Source organism: Balaenoptera acutorostrata, chromosome 20 (genome assembly GCF_949987535.1).
Source record: "Balaenoptera acutorostrata chromosome 20, mBalAcu1.1, whole genome shotgun sequence".
Classification (NCBI taxonomy): Eukaryota; Metazoa; Chordata; class Mammalia; order Artiodactyla; family Balaenopteridae; genus Balaenoptera; species Balaenoptera acutorostrata.
In genome coordinates, this window is record NC_080083.1 from 16,620,435 (window position 1) to 16,645,911 (window position 25,477).

Genomic DNA, 25,477 nt, shown 5'->3' on the forward strand with positions numbered 1-25,477 from the left:
CAGCCACCTACTGCAGCAATGCCTACCTGCAAACATAATCCTTGGCCAGCTCCAAGGGCTCTGCAGGAAACTGCTCTGTCTCATGCCTCTGGTAACTGTCCCGGAGGTTTTCCCCAAATTGCTCAGGAGTAAGTCCAAACTTTTTGGCTAAGCCATCTAAAGCAAACCAGGAGGGTGAAAGGTGAGCCAACAGCTGGGCCCAGTAACCTCTTGGCTTTCAGTCTAGAGCAGCAATTCTGGGCATTAGATTTTAAAGGGATCACGAATGAGCAGGAGCAGGATGTCTTACAGTGAACAGTGAAAACGCTGACTTTAAATACCTAACAGGCTGTCACAAAGCAGAAAAAATAGAAATTTTCTATGTGCCTACTGGGGTCAGAACTAAGGTGGAAATTACCGTTTAGTAAAAGAACTTCCCAAAGATAAGATGAACTCCCTCTCTCTGATCGTGTGTTTCCCACTCCTTCAGGAATTATGGGAGAGGCTGGACCATTCTTGTGGCGTGGGTGTGGTTCACGGGAGCAAGTGTTAGAAGTGGATTGGTGACTCACTCAGATGTCCTTTAGGTCCTCTTCCTACCTACCAGTGACTATTGGGGAACGTCTACAGCTAGTTTTTACCTAGCCCAGCGCTCTGGCAGATGGTGTACATATCTCGGCGGGAAGCCTGCTTGAGCTCTGGCCCTCTCTGCTCCTCATCTTCTGCCTCCTCACCATCACCTGGGAAGAAAACATGAGTTAGTCCTCTGGTTTCCAATCACTCCCAAGGATCTGACACATGTAGAGAAGTCCCGAAGTGTAATCGGCCAAGGGGATCCTTGGAAAGGCCATGGCCACCAAGCCTCTAGGTTTTCTTTTCCAACACTCACCTTCCTCATCTCCCTCTTCCCTTACACGCTTTAGCTTCTTGCGGCTGGCCTTGGCAGCATTCTGCATCTTGGGGATGTCACGACCATAATAAAGCAGGAAATGATTGTAGACATCTTTCAGTTCATCCATTGATTGTACATCCTTGAGCCTGGAGGGAAGGGACATAAGACCTCAATTGTCACGGAGGAAGGGTATACCCCAGTTTTGCTACAAGAGATCCAATTCCCATGAGGCAAGATCCCAACTAGGATGAGTACCTATATTCTCCAATTATTAAAGACATGCAATGGCCCCAGACCATGACTTAATTGCAATCAAGGTATCTTAAAGGAGGAATATGTCAAACAAGTGGTGGCTGGTGGTTGTTAGAAATGGCAACAAAAAGGGAGAGGCAGACGCGGCAGCATGTCTCCAGTTCAGAGTCCCTGAGACAGTCCTTGTCCTTCTTTCCCAGGTTCATGCCGCTGGCCACTAAAACCATCTGCTCCCCTCCCACACCCCTCTCTGATTCCAGGCTCACCAAGCTACTTTCTGGTTGTAGTTTGGTTTCCCATGTAGCTTTTCACACAGGGAACATATAAATAAGCAAACATGACTATCTGATCTTCTTAACCTTTTATACCAAGATGGATAAGTAACAGGAATTTCCCTGTCAGAAAGATCACTTCTGACGTGTTGATAAGTTGGGTTTCTAAGGAACGGGTCCCGTGCTGAGAATTCTGCAAGGTTATGCTGCTCTGGGGTGGGGGTGGAGGGGCGGGGGCCTGCCTTTCGTGTGAGGGCTCCCTGTAATGGAATAAACCCTGCATATGCTACCTCTCCATGTCGGTGGTGTCCAGAGCCCGGATGCCATCAGCAAGGGGCTTGTCAGGGTCAGCAGAGATTTGCTCGTACTGATAAGCCTGCATCTTCTCAAACAGCCGTGTTAGGTTCTCCTTACGGATCCTCAGCTGGGTCCACTAGGACAAGACAAAGCAGGAGTAAGGGATGGTATTCAGCCTTGGACACCAAAGGCTATGCTGTTCCTTACCAGGAGACCCCGGGGGAAGCCTGACAGGGTCTGGGCTGCCACCTGATATGTACAGAACTTGGGTCCCAGTAGTGGTGGTACCCAGTCCAGCCCTCAACCCCTTGAGGGGCATGGATCCCTATATTACCTTTTCATCCCACTGCCACACCCTCCACAGGTCATTGATATGCAACTCAGGCTCCACATACTCCTTCCGGTAGAAAGCAATGAAAGGCACCTAGAGGGGCAAGGAGGTGGCAGTCAGCCAGAGAGGAAATATCTGCAAGGACCCCCCTTTGTTAGAGGAATAAACAGCTCCAGGAAATTCAACAGTAGGAAGCTTGGCCTCCCTCACAGGCCCATCCAGGACACATGCTCTCCCCCACCGCCCCCAACAGGGGAAGACAATGCTGCATATGGGGTAGCACTCTTCTCTTGATCACTAGAGTCTATGGTCCTCACGCTTCTTGAGTCAAGGGACCACTGCTGTGGACAGAAGGGGGCTCCCCACCTGACTTAGGCAGCCACCTTTTCCATCACCCCCAGTTGAAGTTCTAACCAGTGGGCCACTAGAGCTTGAGGTGCTACCTCAAAATGCTGATTTCGCATGAAGCCCAGGGCCTCTTTAATCTTCTGAATTGTGCTGGGCCCTTTTCGACTGAAGCTGCTGGTTGGCTGCCCTCGGTCTAGGTAATCACAGCTTTCCTACAGTCAGAAGAAAAAAGAAACAGCAACGACACCATTACTTGCTCTGTCTTACCACACACAAAACTGCTTCTTGTCACAGGATGACCTTCTCAGATTAAATCTAGAAAAATCTCCCTCACATACCCGCACACACATGCTGTTCTATACTAGGCCCACAGATGTCTGGGGCAGGGGAGAAGCAGCTCCTCATCCTAATGAAGTAGCTTCTGGTTCATGTCAAAATATAGCATCTTTTTTTGGGTACCTGCAGAGAAATGGTTGGTGTGGCAAAGGCATTCCTGTAGATCCAGTCAGCCTCTTCTTCCAGTTCATCATCTTCAGCCCCCTTGACGGAGATGGAACGGAGCTGCAGGGGATAAGGCATCACCATGAGACTGACTTTATCTTGTATCTCACGTAGCAAAAACATGCACTACTTCTGGACAAAAACGTGGGCTCCAGAGGCACACGTTTCCAGTACCCGGAAGAGTGTTGTCTGGCAAGAAGTAGGCATGTCGTGTATTTACTCAAGAATGAGTGCCACATCAGGAACCATAAGCCACCGGAGAGTCTATGTTGAGCTAGACTTCCTGTACGCCTGGTCAGATGGGGTTCAAAGCCGACTTCCTGTATACCATTTTTTGTTTTTTTTGGCTGCGCTGCCCCACCGAGGGATTGAACCCGCGCCCCCTGCAGTGGAAGCATGGAGTCTTAACCAGTGGACTGCCAGGGAAGTCCCCCTATATACCATTGTTGTTAGATTGTTGCTAGATTGTTTCTCTGCTATAACTCTTGTACCAAGGAGGCTCAGGGCAGTTGATGACAGTTCAGCAGGACAGACACTGGTGCTTCCTTACCTGGAACCTCTCAGGCAGGTCAGTAGCTCGGATTTCATTGTCCTGATCTGTGAGGTGGCTGCTTTCTAGCTCACTGGGCTCATACATCTCGAAGATGCTCCTGCGGCTCACACGTTTCTTGGTGGTCTTCTTGGGGCGCACTCGGATCTCGCCCTCAGCCTCATCGTCCTCATACTCATACTCTTCCTCCAGTTCTTCATCATACTCATTATATTTCTCAAATTCGTCATAGTCAAAGTCCACACCAAAAATCTCCTGGGCTTCTTGCAGGGCCCTGTGGGTGAGAGCAAAAGGCAGGTGGCCCAGATTCCGGTGAGAGGAGACAAACGCAGCCCCTGCAGAGATCCTGTACCTACCCCAAGGGGACTAAAAAGGTTAAGAGAAATGTAAACAAAAAAAGCATATTCACTGCGGAGGAAAGGCTTAGTTGGGGGACATTTCTGGGGAAACTATTATTTATTGAGATTAAAAAGCCCATCTTTGGGCTTCCCTGGTGGCGCAGTGGTTGAGAGTCCGCCTGCCAATGCAGGGGACACGGGTTCGAGCCCTGGTCTGGGAAGATCCCACATGCCTCGGAGCAACTGGGCCCGTGAGCCACAATTGCTGAGCCTGCGCGTCTGGAGCCTGTGCTCCGCAACAAGAGAGGCTACGATAGTGAGAGGCCCGCGCACCGCGATGAAGAGCGGCCCCCGCTTGCCGCAACTGGAGAAAGCCCTCGCACAGAAACGAAGACCCAACACACCCAAAAATAAATAAAGAAATAAATTAAAAAAAAAAAAAAAAGTAACTATGAATGATCTTTAAAAAAAAAAAGCCCATCTTTGGCATGTGCCAGTGACAAGGATCAAACAGCAACAGGGCACATGGGTTCATATCACGCTCAGCTGATCCATCTTCTGCTAAGACATTACAGTATTCCCTCAGAGCAAAAGCTTTCTTCTAACAAAATTATATTTAGAAGACTAATAAATAAACAAATGAACATGGAGCTGCAGGTGGAAGAGAGAGGCTGGATCCTTGCCTGTGTGTGCCTCCACCCTCATCCCACCACGGCCCTTGAATGCTGAGAGAGCTATCAGAGCTTCTAGAAGCAGTCTGACATCACTGCCTGGTAAAGGGTATTAGAGGCAGGGAAGCAAAATGGCTGAGAGCTGACTGTTCCATTTTTAGCAGAGGCCTCTGACCTCCTCCTTCCTGCCCGGGTCCACTCAGATGCCCTTATCACCACCTCGCACCAGACCCCACTCACGCATCAGTGTATCCAGGAAGCTTTTTCCGCCACTTAGGTTTTTTCAGTGGTTGTCCATCGTCATCCACAATGAAGTCGTCAATGTCTGGAGAGGGAAGGGAAGGGTTAGTGCCCAGAGGCAGGGGATGAGCCAGGACTGAATGGCTTTAGTTCCTACTGTAGGAGTGGTCGGTGAGGAGAAGAGGAGACAGGCTCCTGAAAAGGAACTTCTTTGTGTCAAATGCTGGGGGCCAGTAGCTGAACAATGGTCTCCCATTCTATTCTTCAGGGTAGGAAATCCCAACACCCCGCCACAAACTGGCTTCCCTGCCTAATGCCACATACCTGACTCTTCATCATCTTCTTCCTCCTCCTCTGGAGGAGCCATCGGGGCCTCCACGGCCTCCTGCCCTTCTTCCCCTTCCCCATCCTGAAAGATCTCCTCTGCAATAGCTTCTTTTTCATGTTCCTCCTTGCCATATTCCTCTTCGTCATCGTCCTCATCATCTGACATTTTTTTGACACGTCGGTATTTTTGCTAGGGGCGGAAAACCTGCCTTGTCAGGGTCTGAGGGAACTGGCATAAGGATCCCTGCTCTCCAGTCTCTCTTATTTTCCCACCCCAGCTATACTGCCAAAGGAGATGGGAAAGAACACATCAAGTACGTCCCAAGGCCCACCCGTGAAACTTTGACAAGCCTTTAACAGGCACCCAGAACTGGCTCCACAGCACAATGATACTGAGCCACTTTCTCCTCGCTGACATTCCCCAAATTGTTCTGGATGTGCCTCCTCCCCCCAGAGTCACTGAATTTCAAGGGCTTCTTCCTTCACCCCCAAGGACAGAGACAAAAAGGGCACTTACTCCTCTTTTGACTTTGACACCCAAATTCTCCTCAATGAGATCAAAATCATCATCCTCCAAGCGGTCGTCAAAAGATGCTAGAGAAGACAGAGTGTTGCCCATGGTGATGGGCAGGCCCCTTCTCCACTATGACTTCCACCCCAGCCTCACCTGACCTGAGGAGAGGCTACTCACTGCGTTTTCTCTTCTTGTGGCCAACATCATCTTCTGAATCACCAGAGTCACTACCCTCATCCTCCTCCCCTTCATCTTCATCGTCATCGTCATTGATAAAGCCTTTCAGGTTTCCTTGTTCATCCTGATCATCTAGGTTCTCCTCCTCCTCCTCCTCATCTGGAAAACATGCATGTTTGAGGCATGCAGTTTGGGAAATAGGCTGGGGCTGGGGCAGGGCCACCTGCTTAACTGTTATTTCTCATCTGCTCTGAACCTAATGACCTGGATGCCATGTTAACTCTTCTGCCTCATCTAAAGATACAAAAAACGTGACCGCTGACTTAGAGCAGCTTTTGGAAAGGAATATCTCTTTTCCACATTCACCATCTGAATTTAGGCAAGATGAGCTTCCTAATTACTTTGGCTCGTCAAAATCATTACTAGAGGCTTTACAGCCACCAGTAAGTAACCTTTGTTTTCCTCTCAGTTTATAAACTCAGTAGCTATATTCCTTCCTTCATCCATAATGCTTTTCATGAAGCTTGCATTTTCCTTTCTAAAGCCATTTCATGGTTCCACTCTGCTGATGATCCTAATGGTTGGATTTGGACAGAGAACTTGGAAACTGGGTACATAAATACCAACAGTGCTAAGTCTCTAAAAGAGCGAAACATTACCTATGTATTTATTTATTGGTTTACTGTCTGTCCCCTCCCACTAATGTAAACTCTACGATAGCTGGGACTTTATGTTGTATTCCTAGTTCTAGGCACAGTGCCTGGCATACAGCAGACAGATGCTCAGTAAATATTTTCTATGAATGACTGAAAATTCTCAAGCTGGTACCTCATGTGTGATAACTTCTGTGCTCAGCCTGAGCCTCTCATCAGCAAGAATCCAACTATCCAAAGCTTAGCAATACTGGGGAGAAGCTTGAGGCTGGGGCTTCCTCACCGTCATCCTCCTCTTCTACAAATTTCTTGGTGACCCGGGGCACCACCTCGCCTTCATCATTGTACTCTTCCTCTGACTCCTCAGCCTCGCTTTCCACAAAATCAGACATTGCTGCAGCTTCTCACGGCCTGCCTGAAGACGACTAGGGAAGGAAAGGAGTTGGGGATAAAAAATGAGACAGAGGACCTTTAAACATTTCCACAAAAACCATTCAGCTAGGTGCCACTGATCTGCCCAATCATTTCGACCTGGGAGGAGAGAGTAAGAATCAGATGGCTCCATCTCTTCCATTATCCATTCCTCTCACAATTGCCCCTCTCATGTGTACCTTTAAAAAAGCAATCATACTGGACTGCTCTGTATATAACATCTTGCTTGTCCAAAGAGTTTTATCGCACTTATCATTTGGGGACAGAAATAGGCAGACGAAGAAATTAGTGTAGGAATAATCATATAGGTAGGGATACGGTGTAGTGAGATTATATGACTCACTCATAAGTTTGGGAAACAATAATTAAATGCCAACTTAATGACAGGAACTTTCATATACATTATCAAAAGGAAAATCCTTTTCCACAGATTAAACAACGTTTCATCTCAGCCCACTTGTGTGAGTAGTGGTTGGGAGCATTTGGGTAGAGAAGGGGCCTCTTCAGAAACATCAGAACCACAACTCTATTGTGACCATTTACCTCCCCAGCAAAACAAAAACCAAAAAACCAAAAATACAAAAAACACTTTGAAAGAGACTTCCATGGCCTACAAATTAAATGCAACATAGTTAAATACAAAAACTGCTGGGCCTAAGAGTAGAGGTCAAATCCTGGCCCCACCATCTACTAGGTATATAAACTTAAGCATATTATTGAATGTGCCTGAATATCAATTTCTTCATCTGGAAAATGGCAACAGCACCACCTACCTCGCAGGGTAGTTAAGAATATTACATGACATAGGAGAAAGAACATAGTCTACTATTTCAAAAAATGGTAACTGAGTTTAAATTCGAATCCTGGGCATAATTTTCCTCAGCATTCTGTAATTTTGTACCAACCAATCCCAACTTTGTCTTCTACTTTCCTGCTGTCAGATGCATCCAAAGTCTGGAAATGACTCAGTGGAGAACCACAGTACCATGACATGGAGTTTCCTGGGCTTTAAAACACAGCACTGGGGCTTCCCTGGTGGCGCAGCGGTTGAGAATCTGCCTGCTAATGCAGGGGACACGGTGTTCGAGCTCTGGTCTGGGAAGATCCCACATGCCACGGAGTGACTAGGCCCGTGAGCCACAGTTGCTGAGCCTGCGCGTCTGGAGCCTGTGCTCCGCAACAAGAGAGGCCGCGATAATAAGAGGCCCGCGCACCGCGATGAAGAGTGGCCCCCACTTGCCGCAACTAGAGAAAGCCCTCGCATAGAAACGAAGATCCAACACAGCCATAAATAAATAAATAAATAAATAAATAAATAAATAAATAAAATTAAAAAAAAAAAACAAAAAACAAAAAACACAGCACTGGGACTTCCCTGGTGGCACAGTGGTTAAGAATCTGCCTGCCGGGCTTCCCTGGTGGCGCAGTGGTTGAGAATCTGCCTGCCAATGCAGGGGACACGGGTTCGAGCCCTGGTCTGGGAAGATCCCACATGCCACGGAGCAACTGGGCCCGTGAGCCACAATTACTGAGCCTGCGCGTCTGGAGCCTGTGCTCCGCAACAAGAGAGGCCGCGATGGTGAGAGGCCCGCGCACCGCGATGAAGAGTGGTCCCCACTTGCCGCAACTAGAGAAAGCCCTCGCACAGAAACTAAGACTCAACACAGTCATAAATAAATAAGTAAATAAATAAAAGAAAAAAAAAAAAGAATCTGCCTGCCAATGCAGGGGACACGGTTTGAGCCCTGGTCCGGGAAGATTCCACATGCCGCGGAGCAACTAAGCCTGTGCACCACAGCTACCGAGCCTGCGCTCTAGAGCCCATGAGCCACAATTACTAAGCCCATGTGCCAAAACTACTGAAGCCCGCATGCCTAGAGCCCGTGCTCCGCAGAGAAGCCACTGCAATGAGAAGCCCGCGCACCGCAACGAAGAGTAGCCCCCGCTCACCGCAACTAGAGAAAGCCCGCACGCAGCAACGAAGACCCCACGCAGCCAAAAATATAAAAAACAAAACAAAAAAACCCCACAGCACTGATCACACAAATCATAGCATCAATGTTAATTCCATTCTGGAATCCTGAAGCTGGCTGCTGATCAACTCAGCACCACTCCTCACCCTGTCCTGAATTACGGTCCACTGCATATGTCCATTTTCTCCACTTAGACTATAAGCTTCCGGAAGTCAAAGACGATATCCAATTGAAGGGCTAATAAAAACCATGAGAACATAAACGGCAATATAAGAGGCATTACATGGTACTTTATTCTGTACCAGATAAGCTGTTCCCCACTAGGTGCTCTATACAAAATAGAAACTACTAAGTATCTGTTAAATAGATTACTTATTGTTTCATGTCTTCCCAGTTAAAGATGGCAGTGGAACTGGAGAGAGAGGAGGGTGGCTAATGGCTACCTCAAGTGGTCTAAGCTCTAGAAGGAGGCTTAAGTTCTGTGGCTCTAATTCTCCTGAAAATTACCCTTACTGATATCAACTGATACCATAACCAATTAAGATTAACTGAGCTCAGGGAAATAAAACTGAAGGTACTAAGTTCTGGTGGAAAGGGAGGGTCAATGCTATGGTCTTATGTTCAATATTAGGCTGAGGTTTCAGATGCCATTCTTTTCAAACTGTACTGAATGCCTACCAAGTACAAACACTCTGCTAGGAGCTGGGGATTTGAAGAGAAACAGGACTGTATGTTCTCAAGGAGTTGATGTCTAGTAGAGGGCCAAATAAGGACCTTAGAATAATTTTATGTATTTTGACATATTATGTAGAGCAGACACAGGAAGAGAACTGGAAAATGAACAAACCCACAAAACTGAACCAAAATTAATATAGGCCTTTCCTGGGTACTTTAAGCAATTAAAAAAAATGTGCCCTGAGGAATATTTGTTGCACACCTACCAAGTTCCAGACACTTAATAAATCACCTATTAACCCCTACAATGTCCTAGGAGTTACAGCACACTTCTCTCTCCATTCAGCAAAGGAGGAAATAGACTCAGAGATGAAGTCACTTGTTCAAGGCGACACAACTGTCAACTGCAAGAGGTGAGATCTGAGTTAAGGTCTGTCTGACTCCACAGAAACAGTTGTTTCTATCACATCAGTAGTTCTCAAAGTGTGGTCCAGGGATCACCCCCTTTCTCTCATGAGTGTACAATGGAGTTTTCCAGAGGTTATACGACATGTAGTATCACAACAGACTGAATGCAGAAGCAGGTAGGAGAATCCAGCATTCCTCTGTTAAGGCAGACATTAAAAGGATTTGCCAAAAACAAAACAAAACAAAAAAACCCAAACCCAAAACCAAAACAAACCCCCCTCCAAAAACCCAAACCCCAAAACAAACCAAAAAAACCCCCAAAACCAAAACCAAAAAAACCCCCAAACAACGTCACTCTTCTTACTACATTTTTTGTTTTGAAGATTATACTTGTTTTTCATAAAACGTGTTATTTATGCTAAAATGTAGTGGGCTTACTTTTTTTCTCAGCTTTATTCATGTACAATTGACCCCTGAACAACATGGGTTTGAACTGCGTGGGTCCACTTATATGTGGATTTTTTACCCAGCAAATATAGTAGTATCTGTATTTTCATTTTACAGATCTTTAAATTAAATGTGGGAAACCGTTTGTGTTTGATTAGAGATCACAATATGTGGAATCAAAAGAATCAGGGTTTGAGTTTTGATTCTATCCAAACTGTTTCAGCTTCCTGCCCTTGGGTGAGTCATTCATCAATTCCTTTGTTTTTGAGGCAGAGATAACCGTATGCAGATTGTGAGGGGAAGAGAGGTGGGTCAGCACATCAACCCTGTGTTATCCAAGGGTCAACTGTGATTGGCATATAACATTGTGTAAGGTTAAGGTCTATAATGTGTTGATTTGATATACTTGTATATTGCAAACAGGCTTATTATTATGTTAAAATGAATTAACATTCATCTATTTTAGTCATTATTAATTTAGTTTAGAAATTAATTTTAGGGCTTCCCTGGTGGCGCAGTGGTTGAGAGTCTGCCTGCCAATGCAGGGGACACGGGTTCGAGCCCTGGTCTGGGAAGATCCCACATGCCACGGAGCGACTAGGCCCGTGAGCCACAATTGCTGAGCCTGCGCGTCTGGAGCCTGTGCTCCGCAACAAGAGAGGCCGCGACGGTGAGAGGCCCGTGCGCCGCGATGAAGAGTGGCCCCCGCTTGCCACAACTGGAGAAAGCCCTCGCACAGAAACGAAGACCCAACACAGCCATAAATAAATACATACATAAATAATAAGTAAATAAATAAATAAATAAATAAAATTTAAAAAAAATGTATTTAAAAAAAAAAAAGAAATTAATTTTAATTTCTAATCTGGTTAACATCTATATGTATAAATCTCATAAACATCAATAGATGTAACTCACATTAACAAAATGTCTTTGGAATCTTAAATTATCTTTAAGAGTATAAAGGGGTCCTGAGATCAAAAAGTTTGAGAGCCACTATACTACACCATTGTATAGGTCCCACAGGGTGGTGATACAGGAAGCCTTGGGTTAGACTGATGCCCTTTCCCCCCCAAGATCTGTATCCTTAAGGTCATTCAGCCTGAGTACAGCCAAAAGTGAGTATCTAAAACTTCTGCCGATTAAATGTGGTGCTCTAATTTTAATACTGCTCTCTTTCAGCCCTGAACTGAGTCATTAAAAATAGATTTGGGTACAGCAGCCCCCACAGATAGCTTGCTTTAATTAGCCTATCAGACCCACAAATTCAGTCTTGTAAGGCCTCAACATCTTCACACTAAATGCCAGCTCCTCCAGACCAGATGCCCTACAGCCTACTTAGCAGAGAGAAACAGACAGCCTACCTGATGAAAGCACAGCTTTATTCTGTTTTGCAGGCAGCTGGTGCTCTGTGCTGCATGCAGCTTTCCTCCCATTTCCTAGGTTAGCAATGAAGTACATGCTGTGCTATAGCCGGGGAATGCCTCCGATCTAACTCACTGCCAAGACTTCTAGTTAAAATAGCTTGTGCCAGACGCAATCCTGATTTGCTGCAATTTGGGGGAGCTAGGTGTGCAGAGGGTGCTGCAGCAGCACTGCAGGCTGAGGTTGGCAAACAGCAACTATTCCAGATCAAAAACACTATGTATTAGTAGGTGATTATCATTAATATATGATATCTGAGTCTGATGTCATTTGGATTTTGTATTTAGGACTTATGCTCTTGAATTTTCCCCATATTCAGATTGTAAGTTAAATTTGCTACTGAAATAGATCCAGAAGGGGAGTCGGGTGGTGAAAGGAGAAGGTTTCTCCAGGCGGAAGCACAGCTGCAGTACAAGATGTGGCTCAAAGGGACAGGCTGGCGGTTACCATGACATTCTCTGGAAGAGGAACGGAGCTGGGATCAGATTGCCACAGGGGAGGCCCTCCACAGTCCCTCCCTTTGAACAAGATGATGTAGGAGGCAATTAAAAGGAGACCAGAGCAAAAAGAGATGTCTGTTAATTCCCCCCACTGGCAGCTTCAATTAACGTTTACAGTTTTGTTTTTTTAGGGTAAAGCTCTGTGCTGGGACTTGGGTATATAAAAATAAGTAAAACATGCTTTTGACCCTAGTGTTCATATTCATCTCACAAAAAACTTGTAAATGAAGTTATGACAGGGGCTTCCCTGGTGGTGCAGTGGTTAAGAATCCACCTGCCAATGCAGGGGACACAGGTTCGAGCCCTGGTCCGGAAAGATCCCACATGCCGCGGAGCAACTAAGCCCGTGCGCCACAACTACTGAGGCTGTGCTCTAGAGCCTGCGAGCCACAACTACTGAGCCCGTGCACCACAACTACTGAAGCCCGCACACCTAGAGCTGGTGCTCTGCAACAAGACAAGCCACCACAATGAGAAGCCCACACACCACATGAAGAGCAGCCCCCGCTCGCCGCAACTAGAGAAAGCCTGCGTGCTGCAACGAAGACCCAACACAGCCATAAATAAATAAATAAATAAATATATAAATAAAGTTATGACAGAGCACAATAAATGTTTCATGGTAGTTATATACGAGAACTATGAAAGCAATATTAAGACAGAGGTCAGAGAATGCCTCAGAAAAGGTGATGCCTGAGTTGAGAGGAGTTAAGAAGATAGTCTGGAAAAAGGCAACATGAGCAAAGGCTTAGAGGTCTGACAGGGCCTAGTGATCTGGAGAATAGCCCTAGAAGTCTGGTGTGGAGTTTAAACTATAAGACATTCTGCATTTGATGAGCAAGAGCCTAGGACTACTCCAAAGGTGTTCACAAATGACTACCCAACTTGGAATACAAAAACCTAAGAGTTTAATAAACAAAAGTATTCAGAGTCCACTCAAGACAAGTTCTTTTAAATTTGGGATTCAGAACTCTGTCATGAAAAATCCTAATCACATCAAGATGTTAGAATACAGAAAATGTTAATTCTGCCTATAACCATTTTAACATGCATACCGTATTTATAAGAAATAACAGTATTAGAATCTTTTCAAGAATCTTTTCAATGCCTGGGCATAAAAAGCACTATTGTTAATAATGGTTAACATAATAAGTAATGTAAAAATATTAGTTTTTTCTTTTCTTTCCATATTTCCTTGGGGGACAAAGAAAGGGCAAACGAGGAGCAGGAACAACTAAAATATGTAACCAGATTCAGTATCCCTGCAAGTTACTGAGCCTTGTGCAATACACACTGGGGGAGCAGACAGTTCCTGCTCTAGCACAGAGGGGCTGATCTGCCATTGTAGTACAAAAGCAGACATAGACAGTATGTAAATGAATGGGAGTGGCCTAATTTCTTAGTTTAGGAACCCCTAATCTAGAAGTACAGAAGGTCTTTAAAGAATTGATGGCATGGGCTTCCCTGGTGCAGTGGTTAAGAATCTGCCTGCCAATGCAGGGGACACGGGTTCAAGCCCTGGTCCAGGAAGATCCCACATACCATGGAGCAATTAAGCCCGTGCACCACAACTACTGAGCCTGCGCTCTAGAGTCCCCGAGCCACAGCTACTGAGCCCGTGCGTGCCTAGAGCCTGTGCTCTGCAACAAGAGAAGCCACCACAATTAGAAGCCTGTGCTTGCCACAACTAGAGAAAAGCCCGCGCACAGCAACAAAGTCCCAACGCAGCCAAAAATAAAATAAATAAAATTTAAAAAAATTTATTAAATAAATGTTAAAAGAAAAAAAACTGATGGCAAAAGTACCATGGGAGCCTGTAATAGAGGATTCTAACCTGCTTTTGAGAAAGTGACTTTAAATAAAGACCTCAGTGAGGCGGAATTAACTAAGTGGAGGAGTTGGCTTCTTTGGAGATGGTTCGAGAAGCGGTGTTGTTGGAGAAAAGTGCTCCCAGCGCAAGGCCCAGAATATGCTGTAGCAGGAACAGTGAGGGTCAGTTTGACTGGAGAGAGGGTTCATGATGAGTGAGAGGTGAGGCCACAAGGATCTTGATAGGACAACTTAAGGATTTTGGGTTCTATCTGAAAGGTGCTGGGAAGCCCCTACAGGTTTTAAACCAAGAACTGACTTAATTAATTTACTTGTTAATTAAATAAATATTTATTTAATGAGTGCCTACTACACGCCAGGCACATACAAGACAAACTCCCTGCCCCTAGGATACCTGTATTCTGTAGTTTGCCAGGAGACAAACCACAAACAAATAAAATAAAGCTTGCTGTAAGTGCTAGGAAGGAAGTAAACACCCTCACCTTTGAGAGGGTTAGTTTAGGCCAAGAGGTCAAGAATGGGCAGGCTGTGGTACGCAGAGCCAGGGGAGGAGGTTCCTGGCTGAAAAGGTGGGCAAGAACTTGGCATATGGTAGGCAATATCCTATGGCCAGTGTGACCAAAGAATGGTGAAGGCAGCGGAATGCGAGAGGGAGAAGGGGCTTGCTCAAGTCAGGCTGCGAAGGCCACGGAAAGCCACTGGAAAAGAAAATGACATGATCTGATCTGACCTGATCCTGCTAATGTGGAAAATGGACTGGGAGGGGTTCTGGGTGGAAGCAGAGAAAACTGAAGATACTATTGTGGTAGCTTGGGCAAAAGATGCTGGTGGCTTGGAACAGAGTAGCAGCAGTGGAGATGGAGAATAGAAGAGAGATTTGAAATATATTTTGGAGGTAGAAATGACAGGACTTAATGAAAGACCTGGCGGGGGGGTGGGGGGATGGATAGTAAAAAAGAATCCAAGATGATTTTCAGAGGTCTGGCTTTGGTAAGCATGTGGATGAGAGTACCACTTAGTAATGTAGGGAAGACCAGGTTTGGGATGATGGGAAAAACCAAAATTTTCTTTTTCTTATGTCAGGTTTGGGATGTCTAAGAGACATCCAAATGGAGCTGTTAAATAGGCATTTTGTGTGATTCTTAAACATAGAGGAGAGAAGGCTGGGCTAGAGATTTAAACTCGGGAGTTGCCAACTTTCAGATGGTTATTAAAGCCACAGGACTAGGTCATCTGAAGGAAGCATGCCGAAAACCCAGGATTAAACTCTGAAGGAAATTCAACTGTAAGATGTGACTGCACCACTTCCTGATGTGATTAATCCCAGGATGAGATTTAAACCTCTTCCGGAGTAGCAATACCATGCTAATCTGATCTAGTAGCCGCCCAAACCAACTAAATAAGCTTTCAGATGTTTCAGACTTGTACTGGCTGGAGGAACACAAGTCATGCAAAAGGGCTCTAAATTCACAGTTGATGGGGGAGCAGTCATGCTTTTGTAATCAATACATAAGACTTAAAAATCAGTAACTTTCATATAAACAGTTAAACTAAAAAACATCGAACTAAGCTTTTTTTGTCCCAAGAAATCATATTCAAAATTCTTTACACTCTCCATGTTCATTAACAACAGCAGTGTAACTTAATACTCCCTTGCTACTTCTGATATTACAGTGAAGTATTTTAAGAGAGCTGAGGCCTCCTCTAAAACAAAAATAAGTATCAGTACTTGTAACAAACACGGGAAATGAATCGCTCCAGCTGGTTCAAGGGAGTCCCTGGAGAGAAAGGCAGAAACTGGAAGAAAATAAAGTTTTTGTCTTAATAGCCCATTCTGATGTGTGTGGTAAGCGTCTGATGAATGTAGTCATTTACAAAAAGTTCTAATTATATTACTCAACAATATGGAAAAAGACGGAATTTGGCATCGCCCTCTAGCCTGATGGCCGAGTTGCTGGAAGCTCCGTAGGTTTCACATCCCCAGGACAAACAATTCGATCACCTGATCCTGACTCGGAAGCCCCAGGTCCCTTCCATTCCAAACCCTATCGCGCGGCCCAGTTTTCAGAAGCTGCGAGAGAAGGACGGCATCCCAGGAAGCCTGTTGACACAACAGGCCACCCAATTCATGGGTTCTGGGTGGCAGAGGGTTGGGAAAAGCCTTGAGACTCCGAGCAACTACCCCGCTTTCTTCCTCCTTCTCTCTCATACAGCAGGGCAGGCCGGCGGCCCCCTTCTTCCCGCATACGGCTCCCCAGTGCCTCGTCCCTTACGGGACCAGGCCCTAGGAGCCTGGCTCCCCACCTGACCCATTCGAGGAACACGCTTTCCAGTCCAAACTTTACCTGCCTGAGGCCCGCCGCTTCTCCGGTGCGCTAAGCCCCCACCGAGGAAAATGGAGTCCTCGAACCGAGACTGGGAAAAGATAGTACGGACCCACCGCACAGTACCTCCGCCGCCACCGCCGCCGCTGCTGCGTCAACGTACTACGTCACTTCCGGCCCCCTGTCACTGAGAGTGGGCGGACCAGTTCTTGCTCTCTTCTCCCAAACAGGTCTACGGGCTTCGCCGGGGGCGGGGGTCGGGTGGGGAGGGAGGGATGGGGGTAGTTGGGCTGAGCTGGCCAAAGCAGGTCAGGAAGGCAACTGTCACAGGGCCCCCGGAACAGAATAAGTTGAATGAGGTCGGAAGCAAACAGACCTAGCCTGTTCCTCAGGCCGCTCTAGCCAAAGGAACCATAAAGACCAGACTAGAGCTCCTTTTCGTCCTCTCTGTGATTCCACCCGCGGCTTCCGGTTCCGGGGAGGGGCCGAGTTTTCTTCGAAGATTAGGGGTTCCGTGTTACAGACAGGATGGCTGTGGTGTCGCTGCTGTTGTTCGGGGGTTTGTGGAGTGCTGTGGGATCGTCCAATCTGGCTGTCGTTACATGCGGTTCTGTGGTGAAGCTGCTCAATACGCGCCACAACGTGCGACTGCACTCACACGACGTGCGCTACGGGTCAGGTACGGCCACCCGGGTTCGGGTGGGCTGGGAAGGCCTGGTAGGCTCCGCAGGGGGCGGGGCCTAGAGAGACTCTGAGGGGTGTGGTCTGGGAAGGTTAGGGGAGCCCGGGGGAGGTTCCTGAGGTCTGGAGGCGGAGAGTCCGAGAGTTGAGTGGTCCTTAAGCATCTTAATCGTAATCTTAGTTTCTATGTGGTGAGCTTCGTGCCAGGCACATTACATATTTGCTTTTTAAGACTTATAACATTCCTACGACGCATAGACTATTATTATCCTCATTTTACAGGTGAGGAAACAGACTCAAATAAATCGCATACTCAAGCCTTGGCAGCTAGTGAATGACAGTGATGGGGTTCGATCCACATCTGTCCAGGGTCAAAGCCTGCTTTCAGTTACTGCAGGCTGGTACTACTCAGTGCAGGAGAGACAGACATGTAGAAAATTACAGTAAGTGCTGTTATTTCTGAAGTCTTCCAAGACCTCATTCTTTGATTATAATCCTCTGTTCTAGCTCTTTTCCATCTTACACTTGCTCTTCAACTCTTTTCCTTTGGCTTCTTTTCACTCAGACCTTATCCTTTTTGTAAAGAAGAACTGAAGCACTCACTGGAATTGGAGAGGAAACTGTTTAGAGGGCTTTTTAACGTATGAAACTAAAATGCTTAGCTTGTGGGTTCATTTATAATTCAGCAATTATTTGTGGATTCATTCATTCAGTATAGATTTAAGGAATCTACTGTGTGTCTAATATTGTTCTAGATACAGGAAATACAGTAGTGAGCAAGTTACAAGGAAACGAAAACAGATAGAAAGGAGAGAAAAAAGTTCAGGTAGTGAGATATGAGAGACATCTAAGATGACTGCTAGATTTCTATCTTAGATAACTGATGATGCTATTAGCCAAGAGAGGAAGGAGTTCTCTTAGATGGAGACTGATCTGTGGTTTATGATACCCAAAACCTGTCTGGCCAGGTAGACTAGGAGAGGAACTGAATTGTCATTGTTGGGACGTCTTAATAATCCTAGCGGTGGGCTTCCCTGGTGGCGCAGTGGTTAAGAATCCGCCTGCCAATGCAGGGGACACGGGTTCGAGCCCTGGTCCGGGAAGATCCCACATGCCGCGGAGCAACTAAGCCCGTGCGCCACAACTACTGAGCCTGCGCTCTAGAGCCCATGAGCCACTACTGCTGAGCCCATGTGTCACAACTACTGAAGCCCGCGTGCCTAGAGCCCGTGCTCCGCAACAAGAGAAGCCACCGCAATGAGAATCCCGCACACCGCAACGAAGAGTAGTCCCCACTCGCTGCAACTAGAGAAAGCCCTCACGCAGCAACGAAGACCCAACGCAGCCAAAAATAAATAAAGTAAAATAATCCTAGCGGCCATTCAGTGAATACCTACTATGTGTCAGGCTTATTATATTTTGATTTGATCTAGTTTCCTATTTTGGATCTACTGAATCAGAATGTGGGTGGAGAGAGGCTGCCAGTAGGAATCTATAGGTTTAAAAATGTCTTCAGGTGCTTCTGATGGGCATCCAGATTTGAGAACCAGGTTCAGTCTGGAGCTCAGAAGAGAGATCTGTGCTGAGCCTGAGATACAGAGTTAAGTACAACATCATTGTCTGGGTGGTGGTTGAAGATGTGGGGAGAGTAAATGAAATTGCCCAGGATGAACTGTGGTTTGCAATCTGGTGTCAATTTGAATCACTTGAAAAACTTGTTGAAGCACTTGTTAATGCTTTTGTCTTGATCCCCAACCAGTATTTAAGAATGTATAAGGGCCAGGGATGGAACTCTGGGTAATCCTAAAGTTTAAGAATGGGAAAGGAAGTGGAGGGTTGAATAGAAAGTGAAAAGTAGGAGACAGAAAGTGTAGACCATGATTTAGTGAGGCATGGAAGTGAGGACCAAGAGAACTGTAAGGCAGTAACCAGAAGTGAGGAGGGAGGGTTGGTTAGCCTTTTGTTTTTTAAGATATAACAAAATCATTGAGTTGAATAGAAGAAACAAGAGAGAGAAACTGGTAGTTTAGTCATAAACATTCACCCAGATAACTGGTATAATGCAGTTATGTTAAGTGGTAAAAGGGAAGTGTTATCAAAAGTTTGTGGTCAGGCAGGGCCAGGGGACTGAAGGGAAAGCTAGGAGCAATAGGCAAGAGTGACTGAGGAAAGTGTCTGGGAAATACGGAGTGCCTTCAAAGAATTGAGTCGTGAATGAGGCCTAGGGAAGAGAATATCCCTTGAGTTTATATGAGTGGCCTATTTGGGGGAACTTAACAGAAAATAAAGCTTTGTGGGAGGCCAGGTGGTAGAGTGGTTAAGAGTGTGAGTTCTAGAGTTGGTCCACTTAGGTTCAAACCCTGCATTGTCTCTTAAGATTATGTGATCTTGGGCATATTATTCAGCCTTTTTAACACTCCACTGTAAGATGGGGGTAATAATAATAATAGCTACCTCAGAGAGTAGATGATTGTATCAATTAAGAATATTCAAGTAAAAAGCCTGGGTTTGTATCTGATACCCAGTAATTGCTCAAGTACACATTAGCTGGTTAGCAATTATTATTTGTATATTTCCACTTTTTTTCAAGCCTGTAGCTACATGTTTAACCTAGTACCTTTTAACCTGCAAAATCGCACCATTTTTAAGTAGTATGAACCAAATTTAGATGACTTAAGAATACTTTTGTGGGACTTCCCTGGTGGTGGAGTGGTTAAGAATCCTCCTGCCAATGCAGGGGACACGGGTTCGAGCCCTGGTCCGGGAAGATCCCACATGCCGCGGAGCAACTAAGCCCGTGTGCCACAACTACTGAAGCCCGTGCACCTAGAGCTTGTGCTCCGTAACAAGAGAAGCCACCGCAGTGAGAAGCCTGCGCACTGCAACAAAGAGTAGCCCCAGCTCGCCACAACTAGAGAAAGCCCGTGCACAGCAACAAAGACCCAATGCAGCCAAATAACTAAATAAATAAAATTTTAAAAAAATGTTGAAATTGTAAATTAAGAAAAAAACTTTTGTAATATGTTGGATATATCACTTACAGGAATTGGAGAGCTGTAATGGCTTGTTGGATTAAAGTTGACAGCAAAAACCAGTCTCATTTTATTTTGTTTTTAATTAATTTATTTTTGGCTGCATTGGGTCTTCGTTGCTGTGCGCGGGCTTTCTCTAGTTGCGGTGAGTGGGGGCTGCTGTTCGTTGCGGTGCGCGGGTTTCTCATTGCGGTGGCTTCTCTTGTTGCGGAGCACGGGCTCTAGGTGCGCGGGCTTCAGTAGTTGTGGCATGCAGGCTCAGTAGTTGTGGCTCGCGGGCTCTAGAGTGCAGGCTCAGTAGCTGTGGTGCACGGGCTTAGTTGCTCCATGGCATGTGGGATCTTCCTGGACCAGGGCTCAAACCCGTGTCCCCTGCACTGGCAGGCAGATTGGATTCTTAACCACTGTGCCACCAGAGAAGCCCTGATATGGTACACTCTTAAACATAGTTTATCATATAATAACTAATACTATATAAATACATTTAGTGTTTTTCATATATATTTTAATATCATAGAAGAAAAAAATATGAAGCATGGGGTTTCCTTCCCAGCCCCCCAAACCTATTTTATGACACAGGGCACATTATTAGCCATAGGAAAGAGAGGGGTCAGGTTAAGCTCACCCTCTTTTCTTTTTCTTTTTCTTTTTTTTTTTTTTGACTGCAGGTAGTGGGCAGCAGTCAGTGACAGGTGTAACCTCTGTGGATGACAGCAATAGTTACTGGAGGATACGGGGGAAGACGGCCACAGTGTGTGAGAGGGGAACCCCCATCAGATGTGGTCAGCCCATCCGGCTGACACATGTCAACACTGGCCGAAACCTCCACAGTCACCACTTCACCTCACCTCTTTCTGGAAACCAGGTGAGGTGGCATCCTGTGGGTCATTGCTGCTCATTACTCAGTTGAGTTGTTTGATATCTTGGTTCTTAGCCCTTTCTCTTCCAGGTATAGATCTTCTCTTTTGTGCAGACCTGAAGAATTGCCTCTGTCTCATAAGTGTGAAGGAAGTTGTTTCTGGTCAAAATGGAGACTCTACATTTAGATCAAATCAAGAAATGAGGAAAGAGAGAATAGGTATATGTTAGTGTATCATAAGTTATCTTGATAAATCTTGCAATAAAGATACCCAGTGTTTTCCAAACTTGTGATAAAAATTATTATTTTTTTATGATGCCAACTAACCACATTAGGAAAATGAATTAGGTATTGTGCCATTTTTTTTAAGCCTTGAACTTTTGAAGGATGTGGATCCCTTAATGACTGCTTCCCTCCCACTCCTCCTCTGTATATATTTTTCCCTATTAACATCTTAAGATTAGTATGGTAAATTTGCTACAGTTAATAAAGCAATACTGATACATTGTTATCAACTAAAGTCTATAGTTCATTCTGATTTCCTTAGTTTTTACCTACTGTCTTTTTTCTATTCCAGGATCCCATCCACATTACATTTAGTTGTCTCCTTAGACTGCTCTTGGCTGTGACAGTTTCTCAGATTCTCCTTGTTTTTGTTGACCTTGATAGTTTATTTTTTATAAATTTATCTATTTATTCATTTTTGGCTGCGTTGGGTCTTCGTTGCTGCATGCATGCTTTCTCTAGTTGCGGCGAGTGGGGGCTATTCTTCGTTGCGGTGCGCAGGCTGCTCATTGCGGTGGCTTCTCTTGTTGCGGAGCACGGGCTCTAGGTGCATAGGCTTTAGTAGTTGCGGCACGCAGGCTCAGTAGTTGTGGCTCACGGGCTCTAGAGCACAGGCTTAGTAGTTGTGGTGCACAGCTTAGTTGCTCCGCGGGACGTTGGATCTTCCTGGACCAGGACTTGAACCCATGTCCCCTGCATTGGCAGGCGGATTCCTAACCACTGTGCCACCAGGGAAGTCCTGACCTTGATAGTTTTGAGGAGTGCTAGTCAGGTATATTATAGGGTGATCCTCTGTTGGAATTTGTCTGATCTTTTTCTTATGATTAGACTGGATTTATAAAGGTTTTGGGCAGGAAGACCACAGAGGTAAAGTGCCATTTTCATCCCGTCTATCAAGGGTACATAGTATCTTATGATTGTTGATATTGATTACCTGGCTGAAGTAGTGTTTTTCAGGTTTCTCTTGTAAAGTTATTCTTTTCCCTTTTTCCCTTTACATACTGTACTCTTTGGAAGGAAGTCACTGTGCACAGCTCATACTTGAGTTGGGAGTTATGCTCCTCTTCCTTTAGGGTAGAAGAGTTACATAATTTATTTGGAATTCTTCTGCATGGAAGATTTGTCTTTTCTCTATTTATTCAGTCATTTATTTTCATTGGTATGGACTCCTGGATATTTATTTTATACTTTGAGTTATAATCCAGTACCACTGTCTTCATTATGTTGCTCACATTTTTCCAACTTTGGCTGTTGGGAGCTCTTTCAGTTGTCTCCCGTGTCCATTTGACCTGCTCCCATCATTGTGTATGTGTGTGGCTGTGTTTTAACACTTCCTTACTTTCCGGCAGTAAAAGATATTCCAGGCTCATCTTGTATATTTCTTGCCCCAGTCCTAGAATCAGCTATTTCCCTATGGAGTCCTGCTTCCTTTTATTGGAAAAGGGTATTCTTAAACCAAGATCTAGGCCTTTCATGAGCTTGTTGCTAGGGGGTTTTGTTTCTTTTAGGCCCTCTCACCTGACAGAGCAAAGAAATATATGTATGTACGTGTATATACTCATATTTATTGTAAGTGTTCACATATGTAACCATCTATATCTATATTAAGTTAAACATGAGTTCTTACTGATGCCTCCAATTCTAATCCATTGCCACATAGACCATTTTAGCCTCCTCCCTTTGCTTATTTGTAAATTCCCACTCTAACAGTGAGACACCGGGCTGCTAACACTCTCATCCATTTACTTACTTGTTCAGTTCCAGTATACAAGTATAGTAGTAGAATTGTTAATTATGTGCAGTTTCTTTTGCCTTTAGTCTTACAGACTTTATTTCCAAATAACTGATTTTTATCATCTAAAATTTTATAGCTCTTAGTGTATATTTAAATTGTATGTGTCTGGTAGTGGTCATTTTGTAATACGTTTTGTAATGTATTGAGTCACTGTGTTGTGCACCTGGAACTAACATAGTGTTGTAGGTCAATTATACTTCAATTAAAAAAAATTATATATGTCTGAAATAATCAGTTACTTTTAAAATTGTGATAGAAACTCTGAATTTTTGGCCTTATGGGGAATGGGATTAGAATACGAGTGGAAGATAGAATCTGCTATACTCTGCTCAATTAATATTTATTATTTTATTTAATTCTCACAATTATTTTGTAAGGTATTATTGTCATCATTTTATAGAGGAGAAAATGAAAGCCCAAAGGAGTTACACAGGAAGGGACAAAGCTGACATTCAAGGTTTGCCTGTTTCCATAGCCCATCCTCTTTCCAACTTGTGTTTCTCACCACGTCACTTAATGTCTAGTTAAGGGAATGAGGCAGCAATATTTAACGTCAAATAACAAGAGGTAAAGTATTTTAAGACTATAATAGAAAATATAAGGCAAATAGAGGAATATTTGCAAAGTAAACGTTTGGACCATAATCTTATGGCAAGTGATTTCATGTCCTTGGTGTCTTTTTATCTTTTTTCCACAGTTTTATTCTATTTTATTTATTTTTAAACAACACTGGAAAGCCTCTTATTTATCACTTTTGGATAGTCTTAGTTTTCTTCCCATTGCCTCCCTCCCCTTTTCAAGTCTATGTGTCAGCCATACTAATGTCACTACCTATCTGTGTCTTCCAGGAAGTGAGTGCTTTTGGTGAGGAAGGTGAAGGCGATTATCTGGATGACTGGACAGTGCTCTGTAATGGGCCCTACTGGGTGAGGGATGGTGAGGTGCGGTTCAAGCATTCTTCCACTGAGGTTCTGCTGTCTGTCACAGGAGAACAATATGGTCGACCCATCAGTGGGCAAAAAGAGGTGCATGGCATGGCCCAGCCAAGCCAGAACAATTACTGGAAAGCCATGGAAGGTATCTTCATGAAGCCCAGTGAGTTGTTGAAGGCAGAAGGCCACCACACAGAGCTATGAGTCTGGAGGCTGTGAGCCACTGTCACCACACAGTGTTCATAGACATCTGCTGCTCCTTCGCCCTTTGGATCCCTGCCACAGGTGACCATGTCACCACTGAGATGAAGATGCATGATAGGAAACAGTAGCTGTGTTTGGAAGCCTCAGCCCTTCACACTTGAATTGGTTGTTCTCCCAGACTTGGGTCAGTTATTTCTGAGTACAAGACTTAGTGGTGAAGGAGCAGATGCTTTTTATTCATATTAATAAAACAAAAACTGAGGGAGGCATCCCTCCTAGCTGGGAAATTTTTATTCCTCAGAATCTTGGCATCATGGATTATTAATGTGTGTGACTTTTCTCCCACTTTCTTTCTCCGGAATGGTAAAAAAAATTTCACTGTTAGTCACTGTATTGTCATTTATTAGGCACGCTATTTCATAATCTGATTAATCCTTGAGTCCTAAGAGTCATTGCTAGCACTCTTTTGAGATGATGGGAACCTTTGGTGTGGGCCCTTTTGAAAGCCTTACATGCATCCCACTTTTTCTATCTTTACTTTCATTTCTCCCTCAGCACCTCATCTTTATTAGATTTTTGACTAATTATGGCTATAGACCCTTAATAAATAGACAATAAAATGTTTTACTTTGGATATGTTACTGTACTTGAGAAAAAAGGGTAGGGGTGGAAAGTGGAACCAACATTTATTTACTGCTTGCTAAATACTAGGCACCATATTATAGATATTACCTCATTTAATCTTCACAGATATGTTACCGGGTATATACTACGATTTTACCAATGCAGAACAGAAAAGTTGAGTAACCGCCTGAATTCTTAAAGCTAGTAAATAATTTGTAGACAGGAATCCATCTTTTTTTTTTTTTTTTTAAAGAAACAATTTTTTTTTTAATTACACTATACTAGGTGTGCTTTATTTATTTATTAATGGCTGTGTTGGATCTTCGTTTCTGTGCGAGGGCTTTCTCTAGTTGTGGCAAGCGGGGGCCACTCTTCATCGCTGTGCGCGGGCCTCTCACTATCACGGCCTCTCTTGTTGCGGAGCACAGGCTCCAGACGCGCAGGCTCAGTAATTGTGGCTCACGGGCCCATTTGCTCCGTGGCATGTGGGATCTTCCCAGACCAGGGCTCGAACCCGTGTCTCCTGCATTGGCAGGCAGATTCTCAACCACTGCGCCACCAGGGAAGCCCAGGAATCCATCTTTTTACTGCAGTACAGCTGTGTTTAGTTCTTGGGAGATAACTATACTTTTTGGACAAATGTAGATATCTTTCTCTGAAAAGGGGATTAGAAAGCTTTTGTCCTCTACTCACCTCACTTCTTCCTTTC

At 44.8% G+C, this 25,477-nt stretch overlaps 2 protein-coding genes across 5 annotated transcripts in view; one reads left to right on the forward strand and one right to left on the reverse strand.

The window, feature by feature from the left end:
* SUPT6H (SPT6 homolog, histone chaperone and transcription elongation factor) overlaps nucleotides 1-16,597 on the reverse strand; it is a 32,644-nt gene extending 16,047 nt beyond the window's left edge. Inside the window, exons 1-14 of one of the 3 annotated variants that reach the window (XM_057535316.1) lie at nucleotides 16,378-16,597; nucleotides 6,626-6,767; nucleotides 5,690-5,848; nucleotides 5,516-5,592; nucleotides 4,996-5,188; nucleotides 4,672-4,756; nucleotides 3,423-3,696; nucleotides 2,831-2,932; nucleotides 2,467-2,583; nucleotides 2,027-2,116; nucleotides 1,686-1,828; nucleotides 869-1,017; nucleotides 621-719; nucleotides 27-156 (exon numbers count right to left, since the gene is read on the reverse strand). In XM_057535316.1, coding sequence (XP_057391299.1) covers nucleotides 27-156; nucleotides 621-719; nucleotides 869-1,017; nucleotides 1,686-1,828; nucleotides 2,027-2,116; nucleotides 2,467-2,583; nucleotides 2,831-2,932; nucleotides 3,423-3,696; nucleotides 4,672-4,756; nucleotides 4,996-5,188; nucleotides 5,516-5,592; nucleotides 5,690-5,848; nucleotides 6,626-6,734 — 1,727 coding nt within the window. In that variant the 5' untranslated portion in view covers nucleotides 6,735-6,767; nucleotides 16,378-16,597. The remainder of the gene's footprint in view (nucleotides 1-26; nucleotides 157-620; nucleotides 720-868; nucleotides 1,018-1,685; nucleotides 1,829-2,026; nucleotides 2,117-2,466; nucleotides 2,584-2,830; nucleotides 2,933-3,422; nucleotides 3,697-4,671; nucleotides 4,757-4,995; nucleotides 5,189-5,515; nucleotides 5,593-5,689; nucleotides 5,849-6,625; nucleotides 6,768-16,377) is intronic. The other 2 variants (XM_057535315.1, XM_057535314.1) reach the window with 2 other exon arrangements.
* A 43-nt stretch (nucleotides 16,598-16,640) lies between these two features.
* On the forward strand, nucleotides 16,641-24,778 carry SDF2 (stromal cell derived factor 2). 2 transcript variants are annotated; one of them, XM_057535319.1, is made up of 4 exons: nucleotides 16,896-17,035; nucleotides 17,320-17,480; nucleotides 20,738-20,934; nucleotides 23,857-24,778. In XM_057535319.1, the coding sequence occupies exons 2-4, from the start codon at nucleotides 17,372-17,374 to the stop codon at nucleotides 24,142-24,144; spliced, it is 594 nt and encodes a 197-aa protein (XP_057391302.1). In that variant the 5' UTR covers nucleotides 16,896-17,035; nucleotides 17,320-17,371; the 3' UTR covers nucleotides 24,145-24,778. The 2 variants fall into 2 exon arrangements, with proteins under 2 accessions (XP_007183941.1, XP_057391302.1); XM_007183879.3 differs by lacking the exon at nucleotides 17,320-17,480 and having other exon boundaries at nucleotides 16,641-17,035.
* The last annotated feature ends 699 nt before the right edge of the window (nucleotides 24,779-25,477 follow it).

What these genes read in the sequence shown, in the direction of transcription:
- SDF2 (XM_007183879.3), top strand. Translation starts at nt 16,885, where the DNA reads ATGGCTGTGGTGTCGCTGCTGTTGTTCGGGGGTTTGTGGAGTGCTGTG. An exon ending in CGACGTGCGCTACGGGTCAG is followed by an intron (nt 17,036 to 20,737) that starts GTACGGCCACCC and finishes TTTTGACTGCAG; the next exon opens with GTAGTGGGCAGCAGTCAGTG. An exon ending in CACCTCTTTCTGGAAACCAG is followed by an intron (nt 20,935 to 23,856) that starts GTGAGGTGGCAT and finishes TGTGTCTTCCAG; the next exon opens with GAAGTGAGTGCTTTTGGTGA.